The following is a 20,874-nucleotide window of genomic DNA, read 5'->3' on the forward strand; positions in this document are numbered from 1 at the left end:
ACCAAGTGCAAAAAGGATGGATGAATGTTTTGCCTTGACTAACATGGGTGTTTTTAGGCCCTGAAAGCCATCAGAACATCAGCAGCTCTGTCCCTTTAAGAGCAGGGTTTGCCTGCAGGCTGGGGTGTTGGTATTTATGCAGAATGCAACATTAGCTGGGTTTCCGTAACACTTGGAAATGCGCAAAATCTAAATAGTGCAATAAAAAATTGGTAATGGAAACACCTGAATTTCGAAAAAACCCTAAAATATCGCTAAAAAGTTTTTACACTTTCATGAGGAGGTTTTTCAGGCATTTCGATATAGAAATATATCACAAAAGTGTGATGGAAACACTTTTTCCGCATTTACAAGTCACGGGACGTGACCTATGGTGTCACATGACCAGTCACTCCGAGACAACATGGCGCGGTGCGTGTGGGCAGGAGAAGAGACGAGACTTTTCTTAACATTATACTGTACTTATAACCTTATGCATGGCTTTTACCATACATACGGACTCTACCTCTGAACTTTGACCCGTTGCCTTCATCTTTTGTTCAAAATCATCAAGGCAACCACCATAGATGTAACCAAAACCGTACCAACACGGAACAGGTTTTAAGGGTCAAGCTTCCCTGTAGCGGATTCACGCAGGATGAGATTTTACGAGAATTACAAGGCCTATGCCCAAAACTCTCTTCAATGGAAGAAGTCCCCATCTCTGGTCTATGGCAGTCATTTTCTATACTCTTGAGGTTGGAACATGCCAATTATTGGCACAAGTTCATTTGCTATTTAAACAATCAGAGTGCTGTGTATATAAATGACAACTATATCAGGTGGATAAAATGAAAGACGCCTGTGCTTCGCAGCAGGCATACAACAAGTCTGTTCATACTTTATCCACAGTTGGAAACACCCTGCCAGTCTGTGTCTTGTGTTGTTTTAAGAAGAAATATTTCTGCAGCCATCAAACAAGCTATGAGGAAATATGGATGAAATATTTGTTGGTAAATAAATCCTTCACCTCATAAGACCCTGATGAAATTCTCAGTCCCCTGCATGTTGTGAGTGATGAAAACACAATTTTCTGCCAAAGCCAGATCAAAAGAATTTTAAAAAGATGTACGTAGGTATTTCAGGTGTGCATGGTGCTGGAAGAAATCTTCTTCTTTTTCTGCATAGACGATATAGAAGGACTGTTGGAGCTTTTCCAGTGCTGTTTAAAAAAACATCTAGTTCTTCAATCCAAAACAAGTCGAAGCAGAAGTGCAAGTCTTCCAACTTCAGCAGAAAAGTTTAACATGAGTCCTGAGGGGCACTTTGGTCAGAGATCCAATCACTGAGCATAAAATGTGTCGTTTTTGCTGCATTTACGATCGGTACCCTGAGCAAATAAATTTATACAAATGTCTGAATTCAGCTCAGTTTCAGATTTAAAGGTAAACTTTGGACCAACTCTGGAGCTGAGTTGCACCACTTTGCTCCCAATTATAAAAACAAAGTGTGTCTTTTACGTAGCGACTGATTGTCCCTTTCTCCAAAAAAGATCCTAATTAGAGCTCTTAAATTTGAGTGCAGACAACCAGCAACACATCAGAACAGAACTGCAGCAGGTCAGGAGGAAGTCCAACACAGCGGCCCCCTGAAACCACAACCTGTCATTACTGCCAAATGTTTTCAGAAGAAAAAAGCCGAATAAAGAGATAATTAGTGCGTTTTTGATGTGCCTGTGGCCAGCTCTGGTTAGCTCTGGCAGAGGCAGGTTAGTGCTGCCCTGTCTTCTTTTTAAGCACAGATATTCCACCATTTCTCCCTAAACACAAATACACTTCAGTCAGACCACTCTTATTTGTAAGGCTTTGAATGAGGGATGTGTGATTGATCGACCACTTTTCATTATCACCTTGTTGTCATTGACTGTATTTGCATGGACTTGAGTATACTGGTTATGAGTCATATCCCGGTTTTTATCATATTGGGGATACTATGTTTACATGCGCACAGAGAAACCTGGTTATTTATGTTCCTGTATACATGAGAAAAAACAGTATTTCAGTTTCTGATCACGGAATCATATCTGCACAGATAGTTGCAATGTTATTTAACACCAGACGAGGTAAGTTTGAAATTTGAGAATAATTTGATCACTGGTATTTTGGGTTTAACTCAGTTAAATAGCAGCATCATGTTGCAGAAATGGTACCGAGTGCCGTCTTTCCATCTTCAGCTCACAGAGCTCTAATTCCCGATGACTTCGCTCACGTTTTACGCTACATTGCCAAAAGTATTCGCTCACCTGCCTTGACTCGCAAATGAACTTATGTGACATCCCATTCTTAATCCATAGGGTTTAATATAATGTTGGTCCACCCTTTGCAGCTATAACAGCTTCAACTCTTCTGGGAAGGCTTTCCACAAGGTTTAGGAGTGTGTTTATGGGAATTTTTACCATTCTTCCAGGACCACATTTGTGAGATCACACACTGATATTGGACAAGAAGACCTGGTTCTCAGTCTCCGCTCTAATTCATCCCAAAGGTGTTCTGTCGGGTTGAGGTCAGGACTCTGTGCAGGCCAGTCAAGTTCATCCACACCAAACTCTCTCATCCATGTCTTTATGGACCTTGCTTTGTGCACTGGTGCACAGTCATGTTGGAACAGGAAGGGGCCATCCCCAAACTGTTCCCACAAAGTTGGGAGCATGGAATTGTCCAAAATCTCTTGGTATGCTGAGGCATTCAGAGTTCCTTTCACTGGAACTAAGGGGGCCAAGCCCAGCTCCTGAAAAACAAGCCCACACCATAATCCCCCCTCCACCAAACTTTGCACTTGGCACAATGCAGTCAGACAAGCATCGTTCTCCTGGCAACCGCCAAACCCAGACTGGTTCATCAGATTGCCAGATGGAGAAGCTTGATTCGTCACTCCAGAGAACACGTCTCCACTGCTCGAGAGTCTAGTGGCGACGTGCTTTACACCTCTACATCTGACGCTTTGCATTGCACTTGGTGATGTATGGCTTGGATGCAGCTGCTCAACTGTGCGTTTCAGCATCTGCTGACCCCGCTCCATCATTTTACATGGCCTACCACTTCATGGCTGAGTTGCTGTCATTCCCAATCGCTTCCACTTTGTTGTAATACCACTGACAGTTGACTGTGGAATATTAAGGAGCGAAGAAATTTCACCACTGGACTTGTTGCACAGGTGGCATCATATCACAGTACCAAGCTGGAATTCACTGAGCTCCTGAGAGCGACCCATTCTTTCACAAATGTTTGTACAAACAGTCTGCATGCCTATGTGCTTGATTTTATACACCTGAGGCCATGGAAGTGATTGGAACACCTGATTTCAATTATTTGGATGGGTGAGTGAATACTTTTGGCAATATAAAGTATGAGCAGAACTGCCGTAAGTTCACAGACTGATCCGCTGCAGACACAGCCGCTCGGCTGTCACTCTCTCTCAGATGCAGTATTTACAAATATCTGAAGTTAAATCAAAGTCGTGCCTGTGCAGGTAGTCTACTGCAGCCAGAAAACGGGATACTGCGTATACATGACACAATATCCCGTTTTCTTTTGGAGTTTTCTAGGTAGCAAAACTGGGTTTCTTGAAACCAGGATACTGTAATATCCCAGTTTCTGAAGACGTATACATGCACAAAGAGAAACCGTGATTCTCAAGTCCATGTATACGCAGTCAGTGATAATACATGATTGGTGGACTGGATTTAATGTTTCTAGTTAACAAATCACCCTTAATCTCAATGCTCTCCCAGTGTAACCAGCAGTAAAATATGCTCTAGGCCTTACTGATTTAAATGTTTGTGTTTGGCATCTCCTCCTCACAGATGCAGAAGTTTGAAGAGCAATCATAATATCTTAAACTCCCCCATCAGAGCCTGCAGGTGAATGCTGGGGTGGCAGGGCTGCAAGCAAGCGTGGAGTCCTGATGTATGACAGTGACAGAGCAGAGGGAGAGACTGGCAGTACTGTAGCTTTAAACACAGTTTGTAAATTCTGCCGTCAGGAAGCTTTCAATCAAACACCAACGAAATATGACAACTAGAGATGAGCATTACTCACCTCTGTTGTCTGCAGCCTGTGTGAATGGAGGACTGTTCCACTAAGACAATACTCAGAACCGTGTATTTTCCAAACAGTGAACCAATGTTTTTGATTCATGTGTTAGAAGCCGTGTTGATAGTGCCTGTCCAGATGTGTAAGCTGCCCATGCCATAGGCACTAATGCAACCCCATACCATCAGGATAACAAGCTGGATGGTCCCTCTCCCTGTTTAGTCTGCAGGCAGGGCCGTTTCGAGCTTTATGGGGGGCCCTGTGCAAGATGCTGTTTAGGGAGCCCTAGTCTGCCAAACTATGGTGGAGCTTGCTTCAATTTCTTTGCAAGATGTCAGAATATCCTCCCAGAGCTGCTGGTTTGATGTGAGCTGCCTCCCACCCTCATAGATCTTTAGCTTGAGGATGCTCCAAAGGTTCTCAATAGGATTGAGGTCAGGGGAGGATGGGGGCCACACCATGAGTTTCTCTCCTTTTATGCCCATAGCAGCCAATGACACAGAGGTATTCTTTGCAGCATGACATGGTGCATTGTCATGCATGGAGATAATTTTGCTACAGAAGGCACGGTTCTTCTTTTTGTACCATGGAAGAAAGTGGTCAGTCGGAAACTCTATATACTTTGCCGAGGTCATTTTCACATCTTCAGGGACCCTAAGGGGGCCTATCAGCTCTCTCCCCATGGTTCTGGGCCAAAACATGGCTCCGCCCCCTCCTTGCTGATGTCACAGTCTTGTTGGGACATGGTGGCCATCCACCAACCATCCACTCCTCCTCCATCTGGACCATCCAGGGTTGCACAGCACTCATCAGTAAACAAGACTGTTTGAAAACGAGTCTTCATGTATTTCTGGGCCCACTGCAACCGTTTCTGCTTGTGAGCATTGGTTGGAGGGGGGCTGAATAGTAGGTTTATGCACAACTGCAAGCCTCTGGAGGATCCTACACCTTGAGGTTGGTGGGACTCCAGAGGCACCATCAGATTTCAAATACCCGTTTGCTGCTTTGTAATGGCATTTTAGCAGCTGCTCTCTTAATCCCATGAATTTGGCAGAATTCTGGGAGAAACCTTCCTCATTATGCCTTTATTTGCACAAAGCCGTCTGTGCTCTGAATCAGCCACAAATTTCTTCACAGTACGATGATCACGCCTAAGTTTTCGTAAAATAAATCTTGTTTTCATACCTTGGCATTGCACTATTTGAGGCTTTTCAGGAGAGAGATCCTTTTCCTTTCCCATATTGCTGAAACTTGTGGCCTGCTTAATAATGTGGAACATCCTTCTTAAGTAGTCTTCCTTTAATCAGGCTCACCTGGCAAACTAACGATCGCAGGTGTCTGATTGATTTCAGTGATCCACAGAGCCCTGAGACACAATACCACCCATGAGTTTAACTGAAAACCAAAAATTGAATATGTATGACACCAAAATCCAATTTGCATAATAATTTGGAATGCGGTGTATGTGGCCCTCAGTGGAAAAAGTTTGGAAACCCCTGGTCTAAATTCTAAAATGTATGGACATACCGAGCATCAGCTCAGGGCTTCTGTATGTCATCGACTTTAAATCAAAATTGATTTTTTCTTCAGGCAAACCTTCATAACCCGCAGAAAACAGCTCCACCACTGATTTAAATTCCAAACTCACCAGTTTAGAACTGCCTTTTTATTCCATTTCGACCCAGCTGAAAGGATTTTTTTACTTCTCAACTGCAGCTCTTCTCGTCCTCTTTAAGTAAAAAGAAAAATCTTTATAGAGAAACCTGTTTTTAAAATCGTCTTTCAGGTGATTTAAAGAAAACAGCCACATCGATATTGGAGTGTGCTGTAGTGGGTATGGCATTAAAGTAGTTTTGAGAACAAAATCCAATATTGTGTCCTTTTTCAACAGAAAGAGGCTTATGGGGACACCATTTTCATCAGGGTAATGGGTGATTAAAGTCATGTTTTGCACCGGTGAGTGCGCTCGGTCAATACTAATGCAAGTCAGAGGGCAGAGAGGAGGTGTGATTGGTCTGTGACCTGATCCGCCCATGAATTAGTGAGAAAGGTGCAGGCACGGTGGTGTGAATGGAAGCAGATTGTTAACACAGAGCAGGTCTGAGATTTAGAGCCGGTTAATGATCAGACCCACCGCATCAACAGAACAGGTGTATAGCCTCAAAGGCTTCCCTCCATCTCCGCTTCAGGCTGCAGGAATCCAAGAGGTATTGATTCTGGAGGTGCCGCAGGATTGTTCGCCTGACATTGCTGCTTCACCGCTCTTATATTGGACTGTCAACACACACAAAGAGCAGCGGTGGCTTTAACTCTGTGAGGAAATCACAGCATGGATGAACATGGAGGAATCAATCCTTGTGCCAGGACTTTGATTATAACTCTCATCCTGCAGCCCTGCTCAGACACCAGTCTCTGCTAAACAGGAATATCAGCGCTGCTCCCAAACAAGACCTTAGATAAATAACATGAGTGGATGTAAGCGAGGCCAGGGAGTGTGTTATATATATTTTATAATGTGCATTCTACATATAGACCTCAGTGACTAATACAAACATAGTGTGCTTCAAATATGTGAAAGGATAGAGCCAATTTGATATCATAACCCCCTTCAGGGACTAATGTCAAATACTTTCAGTGCTGTGAGGTTCCCCTAAGCTGCAAACATGACAATAGTTCTGTAAGAGATGATAATAATCATAGCACATCTATACCCTGTGGAGCTTTATTCTGGTCGTTTTTGTTCCCCCCCGAAGGTGTTAGACACAAACCAGCTGTGGCTCATTAACTCTCATGGTACAACAATTTTAATAGAACGAAAAACAGCAAGACACCGGCCCACCAGGAATCCAGAACCACTGAGAGGTGTTACTTTTATCTCATTCCTGATGCACTGATGCGATAACACACAAAATAACAAGTGTCCCTACTAAAGGCTGCATAAGTAATGGGCCTAACCACACCGACATCAGCCTTTAGTTTGTCCCATGCCCTTTGAAGCCTGTGGTTCAGCCTTTTATGCAAATATTTGTTTTAATGGAGCCAGAGGTGGGGATATTTGGCTGGGAGGGCTAGGTTTGCAAACACAGAGCTATCAAAGCTAAATAGTGCGGGCTCTTGGATAATTCATTAGCTGGCCAATTAGCCAGTTAACCATTGTATTTCCAACAGAGTGAGGTTCTATTTGTGGTGGCAGCTGACCGTGGTGGTTCATTAATTAAACTCAAGAAGCCAAGAGAGCCTCTAAAAAGGAGCAAAATTGAGGTTAGTGGCTTATATATCAGGTGAGAGAGCAAGGACTGGAGCTGGAGCACAAGGATCTTGGACGGTCTTTGTGTTCAATAAATCCGTTATCTAAAGCAGGGGTGTCAAACTAACCTTGATGATTTATAACATCCTTGCAGAGTTATAAAAATGACCAAAAGTAAACATTAAAACTTATTTGATAAAAAGTCAGGAACGTAGGAGAAATTTGTGTTTCCCTATATTTGCAATTTTGCAGTTATGATTAAATGTTATGGTTTTGACTGTTTATTTCATATGTTAACCTTTACATCTCATAACTTTTACTTTTTATCCCATATTTTTACCTGTTAGATTCATATCTTTAAATTTTAAGCCCTTTTAAAGTCATGATTTTGACTTTTATCTCATGTTTTTGACCTTTTCAACTCCCAATTTTGACTTTTATCCTATTTTTTTACCTTTGAAACTCGTGATTTTTACTCATTATTTCTTATTTTGACTTTTCAAACTCATGAATTTAAAATTGAATGTCATATTTTGACATTTTAAACTGACGATTTGATGTTTGTCACATTTTTGATTGTTAAATATCATGACTTTGAATTTTATCTCAGTTCTGCTGACCATTTCAACTCCTAACTTTGACTTTATCAAATTTTTTACCTTTAAAACTCATGATTTTGAATTTTATTTTATATTTTGATTTTTAAAACTCATAATTTTGACTTTAATATCATTTTTTGACTGTTAAAAATCACGGTTTCAGTGTTCTATCTCATATTTTGCCTTTTAAAAACATTATTTTGACTTTAAATGTCATGTTTTTACCTTTAAAATGTATAAGTTTGACTTTTTATCTCAGGTTTTGAGTTTATAACTTATCATGTTGACCTTTTGCTCTCAAAATCATTTAGGTTGACACTCAATGGTTAAATATTGACCCTGTTAAGCACTCAGGTTAGACCCAAATTCAGAATCCGGCCCCTGCTGTGATTGAGTTTGACACCCCGGATCTAAAGTTTCTTTGCAGAAGACGTCATGTAGAAGCAGAAAACAACCCTTTGGGGGCAGGTAGTGATTTCTGCACAGAGAAAGCCCATGTTTTAAGCTGTTTATGACTATGCCAGGCATTCAAAGTGCTTGTCTGAAAATCTGTCTCTTCGTAGAGATCCAGATCACTTGGCTCAGCTCAGTAGAGCTGGTTGTTTAGCTCCCAAACTTCCCTTTCATTTTAACTGTTTGGCTTTTTAAATTTGGATTAAATACCGACAAAGGATGGAGGTAAGGAAACTGGAACTGGAAACAGGAGATGGATACCATGGCTTTTTTTTTTAGCAAGTGCTTCTCCTATTTATCACATTAAAGACCCTGTAAGTGACAGTGAATCTGTACTTAGGTTTGTTTTATGAGAGGTCACTGTGCTATGAAAAATGAGGCAGTAAAATCTGCTCCAGGATGGTGTGGGTGTGTCTGCTGCATGAGCTGAAGCCACGCCCACTCAAGAGAAATTCTACCCTCTCAGATTTAGAAAATGCTACCATCTGAATGGGGGAAAACACTCACGGTATTAGCCATGTTTTCTGGCTCAAATCTCTGTTATGATGCTTTAAATGATCCATAGACCACTGTGGCTGATAGATTTGGTAAATTTACCTCACAATGAACAGAAAAACAACATTTAACTGACTGTTAACTTTTGATAAAAGCAGTTACATCAACTAACAACAGACTGGACTGAGATGAACTGCTCTGTGATTTTATATTGTAGTTTTAGAGGGGAGGGGGCATTCCCCACATACTTGCCCTGCCCAAATTTAACCCAGCCAGGAAAGAGGTGAAAACTTTCTAATGATTTAAATCCAAAATTCAGTCACATGTAGATCTCACTGTTTTCACACATTTACAGCAACCATATTCCAACATATCTAGTGTGTTTTCACACACTTTAATGAAGTTGAAGGATAGCAGATCAGTGCCGGTCTTGACCAGTCTTGAGTAAAAAGGCTCTCGAGTCCAAGACAAGAGCAAAACATTCAAAATGTGGTCTTGAGATGGTCTAAAGACCATCAGATGAAAGGAGACTCTTGTCTCCTTTCATCTGATGCCAGGAGGTCTGCAGGACTGAGTAATTCTTGACAATCATTGCCTCCACAGCATAAAGTGTGGGTATGGTACTCAACGTTTGTAGAAATTCTCTGATGATAATTGCTGTGCAGAGATCCGTGAAGAACTGTGAAGTTCTAACTGTCCTCTATTCCCATTCATTCCTAATGGCTGTCCCTTACTTCCTGCCCCCGGTGGACATTCTGGATCATGTGATTGCTAACAACCAATAGAAATTTTGAATGTAACATCACACTGTCCAACCTGGTCCCGTCTAACCAGGTCATGTTTGAACTCACTCACAGCTGGTGCAACCTAGAGCAGGTTGCATGCAACAAGTGATGACGGCCGCTGCACTTGCAATGTAATGACGTGTCTGCATTTTATCCTACTGTATTGATTACAACCAAGAATCAGAAGCCATAACTATTCAGATTTAAAGCAAAGGCTTTGTCCTCCAAGCAGACGACCCACTCACTGTCATCACCGTCTCTCTCACTCTCTCCAGTTTCCGCCTCTATCCCCTATCCTCCTCTACAGTAGAGGCATAAAACATCAGAAATACCAAAATTTAAACAAAGAAAATATCATCCTAAACACCAGACACTTTTGAAACATGTCCGAAATAATACAGTCTTCATTATTTTAACTATCGGTTGTGCTAAAAAGTCTAGAAATGTTCGTACCCAAAGCTGCTTTGAGTGAAGGAGAGAGCAGCGGTGGCCCATTATCATTCAGGTCAGTTCAAAAACATTATGACTGATAAGTGAGATGGAACATTTCAAGATATGAGAGCTGAGATGGCCTGTCCCTTTTCTTTTGGGACAGTCTAAGATAGGCCTATTGTTGAAATTGCACATATTTTTCTGTGCCAATTGGACAATGTGAAAGAGTTTGGTGAAACTTTTAATGATTAAAATAAAAGAAATGTGAATTCCTAGGACTTTTAACATTTTCTGTGTTAGAGGCAGGTTCTGTTCTTGTTCAGTCTCACATCAAAGTTCTAAACTCTGCTGTCCTGACAGCCCTAAAAGCGACCAAAATGCTTTCTCTAACCTGACATGCCATATGGAAGGAAAACCTTCTATAGACAGTGTCTGGAAAAGGGCTGAAAAAAAAAACTAGTCCTAACCCTTTACGGGCCAATCAGAGCAGCAAAACACTAACGTGGCCGCTACTCAGGTGTGCCCCTACCGAGGATAAACTCCACAGAGAACTGCATAACGCGAACCATGGTGACTGTAGACTTCTGTCGTTTTTGAAAAGAACTCACTGCTGTTCTTTGTTCTTCTTTAAATGAAGAAATGTCGCCAAGCTTTGATAAAACTGGCGCCATAGCAGCATCCACGCTAATCTCTTCTGCCATAATTGCACCGGCCTCTTGTCGCTGCTTGCTAACGTGCCCCAAAGTACTGCCCCTCGACGCTGATTGGTCCTGTCACTTTCTAACCAGGCCAAACCTGTTCAGATGGGAGCTTTGCAAGATGGATTCGCCAGTGAGAAACAAAGAAACAGCTGCTTTGGAAGGTTAGGGTTTCTCTGTACAGGCTGTAAACATGCTCATGCTGCTGTCGAATTGGACCTTTTGTAAGGAGGATGACTGTTATAGGGCCAGACCCAGACAGCAATTCAAGGAACGTTTGTTTCTTTTGTGTTTGTTTCTCAGGCCTGGAGGTTTCCTCTCACCTTGGTCTCTGCCTTTTCCTTCTTGTAGGCATGCACCAGATAGAAGAGCAGTAAAATACTGTACATCCTCCTTGGTGTTTTCTGGTGATGAGGTATAAGGATAAAAAAACCTTGCCTTGCTTTGCTGTGCCCGCGAGTATGTGATGAGGGGAAGGATGTCAGGGATGAAAGCGGCCTTCCTCCAACACACACTCAGAGGACTGACAAGCGTGATGATTTATATATAGATGCCTTACTATACAGAGAGTGCAGTGGTGGGGAGAAGCTGCACTCCAGCTCTGTGCAGTAGTACGGTCCTGAGGTACTACAGTATACGCTGAGGTCATATGTTAATTTAACACTTTTGGCTTTTGCTCCAGATTCATGCGAGAAGTTTTGTAGTGTTTACTCCAAATCTGGTTTGTCCTTTAAATGTTTAAATTTGATGCCAGAGGGGTGCAACTGTCCAATATTTCACATGTCCAAAAACAGACTCTAAACCTGTGTTTCAGGAGCTGGATGTGTTGTTATTTCTCTCTTATTCATAATCAAATGACCCCCTAGGATTTATTCTGACCCTCTGTAGGGGTCCTGACTCAGACTGGGAACAACTGAACCTTCTGCATACTAAGTGGTGTACACTGGTGTAGAGGCTGTGCACTCTCTGCACTCTCTCTCTCGTTCTGTGTGAAGGACCAGGCTAAACCATCATTGGGCTAGTATAGAGACCAGGATTCTATCTGTTTACAGGGCACTCATTAGTAAACTCCCTCCTTACCAGGCTTCTCTCCTGCCATGTTAGAACCAGATCTCTGAACTGGATTACATTAAAAGCACCAGGGTTAAGACTGGTTAAGACTACCTACACTATATTGCCAAAAGTATTCACTCACCTGCCTTGACTCACATATGAACTTCAGTGACATCCCATTCTTAATCCATAGGGTTTAATATAACGTTGGTCCACCCTTTGCAGCTGTAACAGCTTCAACTCTTCTGGGAAGGCTTTCCACAAGGTTTAGGAGTGTGTTTATGGGAATTTTTACCATTCTTCCAGGACCACATTTGTGAGGTCACACACTGATGTTGGACGAGAAGGCCTGGCTCTCAGTCTCTGCTCTAATTCATCCCAAAGGTGTTCTGTCGGGTTGAGGTCAGGACTCTGTGCAGGCCAGTCAAGTTCATCCACACCAAACTCTCTCATCCATGTCTTTATGGACCTTGCTTTGTGCACTGGTGCACAGTCATGTTGGAACAGGAAGGGGCCATCCCCAAACTGTTCCCACAAAGTTGGGAGCATGGAATTGTCCAAAATCTCTCTGAAGCATTCAGAGATCCTTTCACTGGAACTAAGGGGCCAAGCCCAGCTCCTGAAAAACAAGCCCACACCATAATCTCCCCTCCACCAAACTTTACACTTGGCACAATGCAGTCAGACAAGCATCGTTCTCCTGGCAAACGCCAAACCCAGACTCATCCATCAGATTGCCAGATGGAGAAATGCGGTTCGTCACTCCAGAGAGCGCATCTTGAATGCTCTAGGGTCTAGTGGCGGCGTGCTTTACACCACTGCATCCGACGTTTTGCATTGCACTTGGTGATGTGTGGCTTGGATGCAGCTGCTCGTTCTTGAGCTTATCTAAAGGCCACATGACGTTTGGAGGTCTGTAGCCATTGACTCTGCAGAAAGTTGGCAACCTCTGCGTGCTATACGCCTCAGCATCTGCTGATCCCACTCTGTCATTTTACGTGGCCTACCATTTTGTGGCTGAGTTGCTGTCATTCCCAATCGCTTCCACTTTGTTATAATACCACTGACAGTTGGCTGTGGAATATTTAGGAGCGAGGAAGTTTCACCACTGGACTTGTTGTACAGGTGGCATCCTATCACAGTACCGTACAGTATTCACTGAGCTCCTGAGAGCGACCCATTCTTTCACAAATGTTTGTACAAACAGTCTGCATGCTTAGGTGCTTGATTTTACACACCTGGGACCATGGAAGTGATTGGAACACCTGATTTCAATTATTTGGATGGATGAGTGAATACTTTTGGCAATATAGTGTACAATAAGTATAGGCTAACATTTTAGGATGAATGATCTAGAGCAGTGGTTCCACCATTCATGTGTTTACCATGATTTTAGATGGTTTGAGGTTGTGAAATTTAGGGTCATTCAGAGCAGACAGACCTTGCCCCCCCCAAACTGGTGCCTGACCATGAAGAGCTTTCTAAGAATTTTAAATTCTCTGTTAGATTGTATGGAGCCAGTGCAGAGAAGTGACGACAGGAGGGATATGATCTCTTTTCCTAATAAAGCGAATGAGTCCTCCCCAATAAATTAAAGCTTAAATGAAATAATTTCACATCTGGTAAAACAGGACTACTAACATTGAATTTAAATGAGGGATTTTTACCTGAAATGAAGAATTGTTGTACAGTTTGTACTCCCTCTAAAGTTAAAATATGAGCTCTTCTTCAGAGTCTGGCAGTCAATAGCAGCAAGATTGAGAATCAGGAGAACGTGCTTTGACAACAGTTTAATATCTGCTGAACATTTTCCTCCATAGAAACCTGTTTATAGCCCTTTTTCTTTTCCCTTTTTTTCTGATCTCCTATAAATCTTCCCTGCTGCTGGAGGCCACTGCTGCAAACAGAATAACAGATTCCTGCTTGAATAATGACAATCCAGGAAAAACATATCGAGCTTGTTTTGGTCCTGGTGTAATGGGATCTGAGTCTTTGTTTATAATAATCTATCACAGCGTGACACGGAGTACATTCCAGCATAAAAAAAAACACAACTTCAATTTTACATTCAATACTTCACCCAAATACATTTATTCAAACCATACATTAAATACAAGGCAGCACTATTAAGGCTGCAGAGCAGATGCTAATGTATTTCTACCGCCTGCTGTCACACAAACAAGCGTGCTATTACAGTCTTGTTAGGCGACAGCCTCTCAGCGTCATTTAAAGAATATTATGCTGTTTTTATGTGTCATGTTGCAATTAGACATTTTTTTGTACTCAGAGAGGGGGGACCTGTTTACCACCAGCTGTTTCCATGTTAGCATGACTTAGAAGCTGCATCTGTTCTGTTAAATGAATAGTGTTTCCTCAGAATTATTGCACGGCACTAGATGAGCCCACCCTTATTGCTTTTATCATCATTAGCCTTTCCACAAATGGATTTTCATTATTTACACTTAATCCATGCAACCTCACTTGCTGAAGGTAACCCATTCAGTGCTGCAATTTAACAGTGCTCACGTTAATTCCTTCAAGTTCTTGGAGGATATTACAAATAAAACGCTCACTTCTGCCATTAAATGGAATCATTCAGTCTGGCTGTAGCCTGTGGTCTAAAGGAGAGGAGTTAAATTTCCTATTAAGAGTAAATTAATGGGTGAATACTCAGAGGGCTGCAGGGGACGGGTCTGTTTGTTTTCCCAATGATGGGGAGAATCAGTTCCTCCTTCTTAACAATGTCTCTTTGCTCTTTGTGCTTTCATGGTCTCAGAGAAAAAGCATGACAGCTCTGCAGAGAAAGGATCTGAAGAGAGCAGAGGGAAGGGGGAATGATAAACAGGAGAATAGAATGGGAATGGGCTATAAAAAAAATGGATGCATTAGGAAAACTGCAATACTGATCAGAGTGCTTTTACATTAGGGCTAGGAATCTTCACGTACCTGGACAAAAGCACTTCTCAACACTTGTTAATTATTGAATTCAGGTGTTTCAAAGGATTTTGCTTTCCTCATTTCCAACATAGTGACAATAAACAGTTTTGAGATAACTGTCCAGAATGACCATTGAAGTTTTAAAAATTTGCTTGAATAGTTGGGAGAATTTGTTGTTTGGGTATATTTTGAGGGAATTTGTTGTTTGGATATTTTTGGGGAATTTGCTTGGGCATTCTCAAGTATTTTCTTGGAAATTTGGTGATCTGTTTAATAGGTTTGAGTTTTATTGAGAGTTTTTTTTTTTTTTTTTTTTTTTTTTTTTTTGGGGGTGAGGGTGGGGGGCATTTTTATACAGATTTGGGTGATAATTTTTTTTTTAGGTATTGGAATGGGAATCTGGGGGTCAAGGTTGTCCTTTGAAATGTTCAGGAATTTTCATGAAAATTTCAGAGAATTATTGTAATTTTCATGGAATTTTGGTCTTGTAAAGCTTGTAAATTTGCTAAGAAGTTTTTGTGGAATTTACTTTAATAATTGGGATATTTGTGGGAAAACTTTCTGGAAATTATGTGTCAGGAATACTGATTAACCAGTGACTGGACATTCCTCTGTATTCTGCTGGAAGCCTATTTCCTTTAAATTGGCATCTTTTTTTTTTCTTTCCTGTAACACCCGGAGTACTGGCAATATTCCTACTGACAGTTTTCCCAGACGGATAAACAGCCAGGCTGATCACTGGTTTGTAAGCATGATAAAGAATGGAAACATTGGATTACTGTATAATACAGAAAGAGGAGCACTGAAAGCAAAGCGTGTGTGTTGGCAGACATGTAGCTTAGGTAAAAACAGCAGAATTGGAGTTAATAATGAGCATTTCATTGCTGTCACATTTTTATAAGAATTCAACAAAGTGATGAAATGCCCCGACTGTTAGTCTGTTACATTGATTCTGTCTGCTTTTTCAAACCTCCACTACCTGCTGGTGGCCGAGAATTAATGCAGTAGAGAAACTAGCAGAAACACTTCTCTCACAGGAAGGTTCAAGTGCCTCTGGCAACTTGAACCTCCTCTGGATCTCTTGACCAGACACAGAATCAAAATTCTGCAGTGCAGCTTCACGGCTGACCCTTCAATCTCTGTCAGCAGGAAAAAATCATTCAGATATCCACAGCAGGTCGAGAAGTATCAGAAGAGGACTAAATGTCACAAACTTAAGTTTGACACTTGATATTTTGTACACATATCCCACTTTTCTCTGCCTTTATCATTCAAGAGTGTGGAGACTTGTTTAAGTAGCAGAACTTTTATTCAAGGCTACAAGTCAGATTGTGTTGCGGTCTGGGAGGGACGGTTTTACTGTCCAAATAAACTTGCACACTTGTGCAAAAGTGTTAAATATTCAGAGCTAGGTAAACCAAGTGTATCGTCCCTTTACTGAATTTTATTTCACATCACCAGCATGAAAAGCCTTCAGTTCATCCACACTGGAGGATATTTTCTTCAGTTTAAATAAAAACCAAAAGTCTCCCAAATTGGAGCAACTTTGAAAGTTGGACTCACAACAGAGAGCACAAAGAACAGACAATGAAGCTGAACAGAACAATGGAAATTGATTTCAGACAGTTATTTGAGAGGCTTTTTTTTTCAAAAGTGCATGAGTTACCATGGGCTATATTCTGTTAGCCCGTCTGTATCTCCCCTTACAGTGTCTCCATGCTCAGTGATTCATTCATGCAGGGGCTGCCAGAGAGACCTCAGGGGTGACTGACAGCCCAGCTCCATGCCTGTGCTCAACTAGCAACACTCACATCCACTGTCAAGCATTTCCTGCAATACACAGAGGACATGTAGCCATGATGTCTAAGAAAAACAACTTCAGTCTTTTATAAAAAATCTGTTTGGACCTTTTGAGGTTGTTCCAGGTTGTCTGTGCGTCACTGTTCAAAAAACAGACTATCCCTCCACCTACATGCCAAGGAATCGTGCAGATTACTTCAAAAGCAGCTGCACAGGCAAGACATGGATGGGTGTCCAACTGCAGCGCATTTCTTCTGCTTTTAAGATTTTCATGCAATCACCATCTGTGCATGTGAGAGACATCCTCCAGCGTGCCCTTTCTGTAAATTCATCGATTTAGGTGTGATGCCTCATGCTAAAATTAAAGCTTACTGCTAACTTAATCCTTAACACAAGAATGATGGTTGTGATATGCTGTAAGAGTTAGGTAACCTTACAAAGCAGATGGATTCGCCTGTTTCCGTGTTCCTCACTTGCAAATCCATCTTACAAAGCTCCAGTTTGAACGGTTTGGGCCCGGTTAGAAAGTGACAGGACCAATCAGCGTCGAGGGGCAGGACTTTCGGGCATGTCAGAGTCGTGACATAAGCAAGCCAGTTTTTTTCAGAACTTGATGACATTTCTTCTTTAATAGAAGAACAAAGAACAGCAGTGAGTTGTTTTCTTTTCAAAAAGACAAAAGTCGTGTACTGTCGTCATGGTTTGCATTATGCAGTTCTCTATGGAGTTTACTCTGCGGTTGCGGTGCACCTTGCCAGCAGCTACGACGTCACATGTTTTGTTGCTCTGATTGGCCCATAAAGATGTGACAGACAGAACCTTCATCCAATCACCCTCTGAGTTTTTTTTCACAGACTCTACCCTTTCCCAAACACTATGGAAGGTTTACCAGATGTATGTGTGAAACAAATACACACTAGACAATTTTTAAATCTGAAACAATTTAAGAACTTTATTTAACCAGAAAAAACCTCATCGAGATTAAAAATCTCATTTACAAGAGTGTCCTGGCCTGGACTTAGCGAAAAAAAAGAATCATACCGGCCCAAATGTACGTCGGCCAATGCCCAGCCAGGTTGCCAGTCCAGCTATGGGTGTGGGGAAAAGCAGGATGAAGGAAGAAGGGGATGCAAAAAGAGGGACAATAGAAACAACAAAACAACAAATGGAAGACAAATTTAGGATTCTCATAGCCATGAACTTCTCTCTTGTGTAGCTGGGTAGCATTGTGTGAAATGTGGGATGATCGACATCCTGAGCTGAGTTATAGTTACAGCAAAAATCAAGGAAAACAAAATGTTTGGGCCTAATATCCAGTTGGGGATGCTACCAGGTCTACTTGTCTTATCATGGTCCATCAGAGGTGGACTGAAGCTTGATATTTGAGATTGTGGAGGTTCTGACATGATTGACACCACATGCTTAATAATATTTGGAGAAATAGTTGAGATAAGCCTCTGGGTCACCGCCTCGATCACTCAGGGAGGAAAATCTTTTATAAAATGTGTCTTAAAATCGTGTAGCAGAGTACCAAAGAGGAAGATGTAAAAGATTGAACCACCTTTTACTATTTCTCACCATATGGCAGCCCATTCACAATCTGCTGAGACATTACCTCAGAGTGATGGACTGACCCACAGACATATCTGTTCTACAGCGTAGCTAAAGGCTACTTTACCAGAAAGCAGCACGGCCTTGAGCTGAGCAGATGTATTTGTCAACATTTGATAATCTAGAGTCATTTCATGGAGATCTTTGTGTGACCCTCTCAAACGCTGTCCCATCATGCCTCTCAAAATATGTCCCACTTCCTTGGATCAGACAGTCGCTTCCACGTGTGAGACACAGGAGTCATGATGGATGAGTTCGTAACTGTTTTAAGCGCTCACATGGGCTCACAGGAAGAAGATGTATCACCCATCACGCAGCTCATACCCGGCCGCCTGGAGAGAGGAGGGGGTGGGTGGCGAATGTAGAGGAATAAAATGTGGCTTCTTTTACAAATTCAGAAGTAGATGGAGGAAAAAAAAGCGGTATATCACTCCTGCCGGTGTGTCCTGCCTGGCCGTGATTGTGCCGCCGCCTCCTCTCTCTCTGCTCTCTTGACCTGTCAGTTAGAAATATCGAGGCTGAACGATCTACAGCGCTTCGATCGCCACCACTTCCCCAAATCTTTCTCCTTGACACTTTATGGCATTTTCTTTCTTACTTTTCTTACTTTTTTTTCCTTTCAGCGCCTCACACTCTGTGCTGTCAGCTGACTTTTTCACCTCCTTCAATTTAAGCTTCATTTGCTCCTCACAGACAGATTTTTCCTCCGTGTGGTCTTCCTCCTCTCCTGTGATAAATTCTATGCTAAATAACTCCTCTCTCCTTTGTGTCTCGGCAGTTCTTCATCCTCCTCCTGCTCATCTTCTTCCTGGAGATTCTGTCCATCATGCTTTTCTTCATCTACCAAGACGAGGTAAGACACTCTGATTGCCCTCATCATGATGTATTCTGCGATTCTTCTGCTATGAAAAAGTGCCTCATGCAGATTGCTGATGCTCCAGATAGACGCCTGAAATGATGCCTCTGAGCAGCCAGGTTATTTGACATTCCTACATGCAGTGCTGTTTGTTGACGGTATGGCAGCTGACATTCTTCATGAATATTGGTTTAATGAAACTGATTGTGCTCCGCTTCCTGCACGCACACATCTTTAGGAAAACATCTCAAGGCTGCGACCGGAAAAAATATAATCTGTCCACAATTTCCTCTCCTTGTTAATAAATCTCAATTTATCTCAGCTCATCCATTTTGGATGATTTCCCTCGTAAATAAACAAGTCGAGCAAGAAGGAAGTAGGGGATGAGTAGGCCCTCTCCTAATATGAATATGTAATCCCTTAACATTTCGGCTCAGGTTTTAATAAAGCATGTTAAATTCCATCCAGCTTCATCTTAATGAATGTTTTGAGGGCTGGATTTCCTGTTTGTTTGGGCATCAGAATAATGAATTTTTGGCATTTGTTAAATATCAACCCAATAAGAGGACTGAATGCTTTGACAGTCCTGTTTTTTTCTGTTAAATATAAAAATATATTCATAAAGGGGTATTAGTTGGACTTTGAGAATTAGTGAGATTACTTAAGCACTGCAGGGAATTACATTCTTTAAGTCTGTGTTGATGTTATGAATGACTGAAAAAATGTTAATCACGGTCCAAGTACCTCCTGCGGAAAATGCCTGAAAGCTCTCCAAAATTATGTTCATGTTATCTTTTAATAGAGAGCTACGCCTGCCTCCATTTACATCATGGCTCCTTATACAGTTGAATTATTTCATAAAAAAGAGCCTGAATGCTTTGCAATATTAAATTAAAATTCCATTGCAAGAATTGTGGTATTTTAATCAAGTTATGTTTAATCAGCAGCAGTGAACAACAAGCTGCTTTTGTATTATTTCATGCTTTATCCTTTTTTCAAAGTCTAATTAAATTATAATTTCAAATTTGGTTAAGGGCTGCCACTTAGGATCAAAATTAGTGTGGATTTGGGTGATTATCTGTTGCAGTAACTGATTCATTGTTTAGATAATGAAGTGGAGGAAGAGAAAATGCTGTTTTTGGCTAACCTTGCAAAGCAGATGGATCCGCCCGTTTCCGTGTTTCTCACTGGTGAATCCATTTCGCAGAGCTCACGTTTGAGCAGTTTGGGCCTGGTTAGAAAGTGATAGGACCAATCAGCAACAAGGAGCAGTACTTTCAGGCCCGGCAGAGTCGTGACGTAAGCAAGCAGCGACAAGAGGCCGGTGCAGTTATGGTGGAAGAGATTAGCGTGGATGCTGCTAAAGCACCAGTTTTATCAGAACTTGATGGCATTTCTACGTTGAAAGAATAACAAACTGCTCAAACTGGAGCTTTGCAGAAGGATTCGCCAGTGAGAAACACAGAAATGGGCGGATCCATCTGCTTTGCAAGGTTAGGAAGCACCCAAAAAATAGTCAAAATCAAGCACTGCTGATACAGGATGGATCACAGTGAAGGTAGCAAATAGAATATGGCTAACTTTAGCAACTCTAGAACTGCTAGCAATTGATGCTCCTGTGCTGCATGGTGGCACTCACTGCTTCAGTTATACATCACATTAAGAAAGTATTCAGCCCCTGTCACTTTTCTCATTTCTATCATCTTTCAGCCTTATAATAACCTTGCAAAGCAGATGGATATGCCTGTTTCTGTGTTTCTCACTTTCGAATCCATCTCGTAAAGCTGCCATCTGAACAGATTGGGCCCTGTTAGAAAGTGATAGGTCCAATCAGCGTC

The 20,874-nt window shown here is 41.7% G+C and overlaps 1 protein-coding gene across 2 annotated transcripts in view; it reads left to right on the top strand.

The window, feature by feature from the left end:
- tspan4a (tetraspanin 4a) overlaps nucleotides 1-20,874 on the top strand; it is a 351,848-nt gene that overhangs the window by 248,022 nt on the left and 82,952 nt on the right. For both annotated transcript variants that reach the window (XM_041789126.1, XM_041789116.1), the window contains one exon: nucleotides 18,959-19,033. In XM_041789126.1, the coding sequence (XP_041645060.1) occupies nucleotides 18,959-19,033 (75 nt within the window). The remainder of the gene's footprint in view (nucleotides 1-18,958; nucleotides 19,034-20,874) is intronic.

The sequence above is a fragment of the Cheilinus undulatus genome, linkage group 1, assembly GCF_018320785.1.
Source record: "Cheilinus undulatus linkage group 1, ASM1832078v1, whole genome shotgun sequence".
NCBI lineage: Eukaryota > Metazoa > Chordata > Actinopteri > Labriformes > Labridae > Cheilinus > Cheilinus undulatus.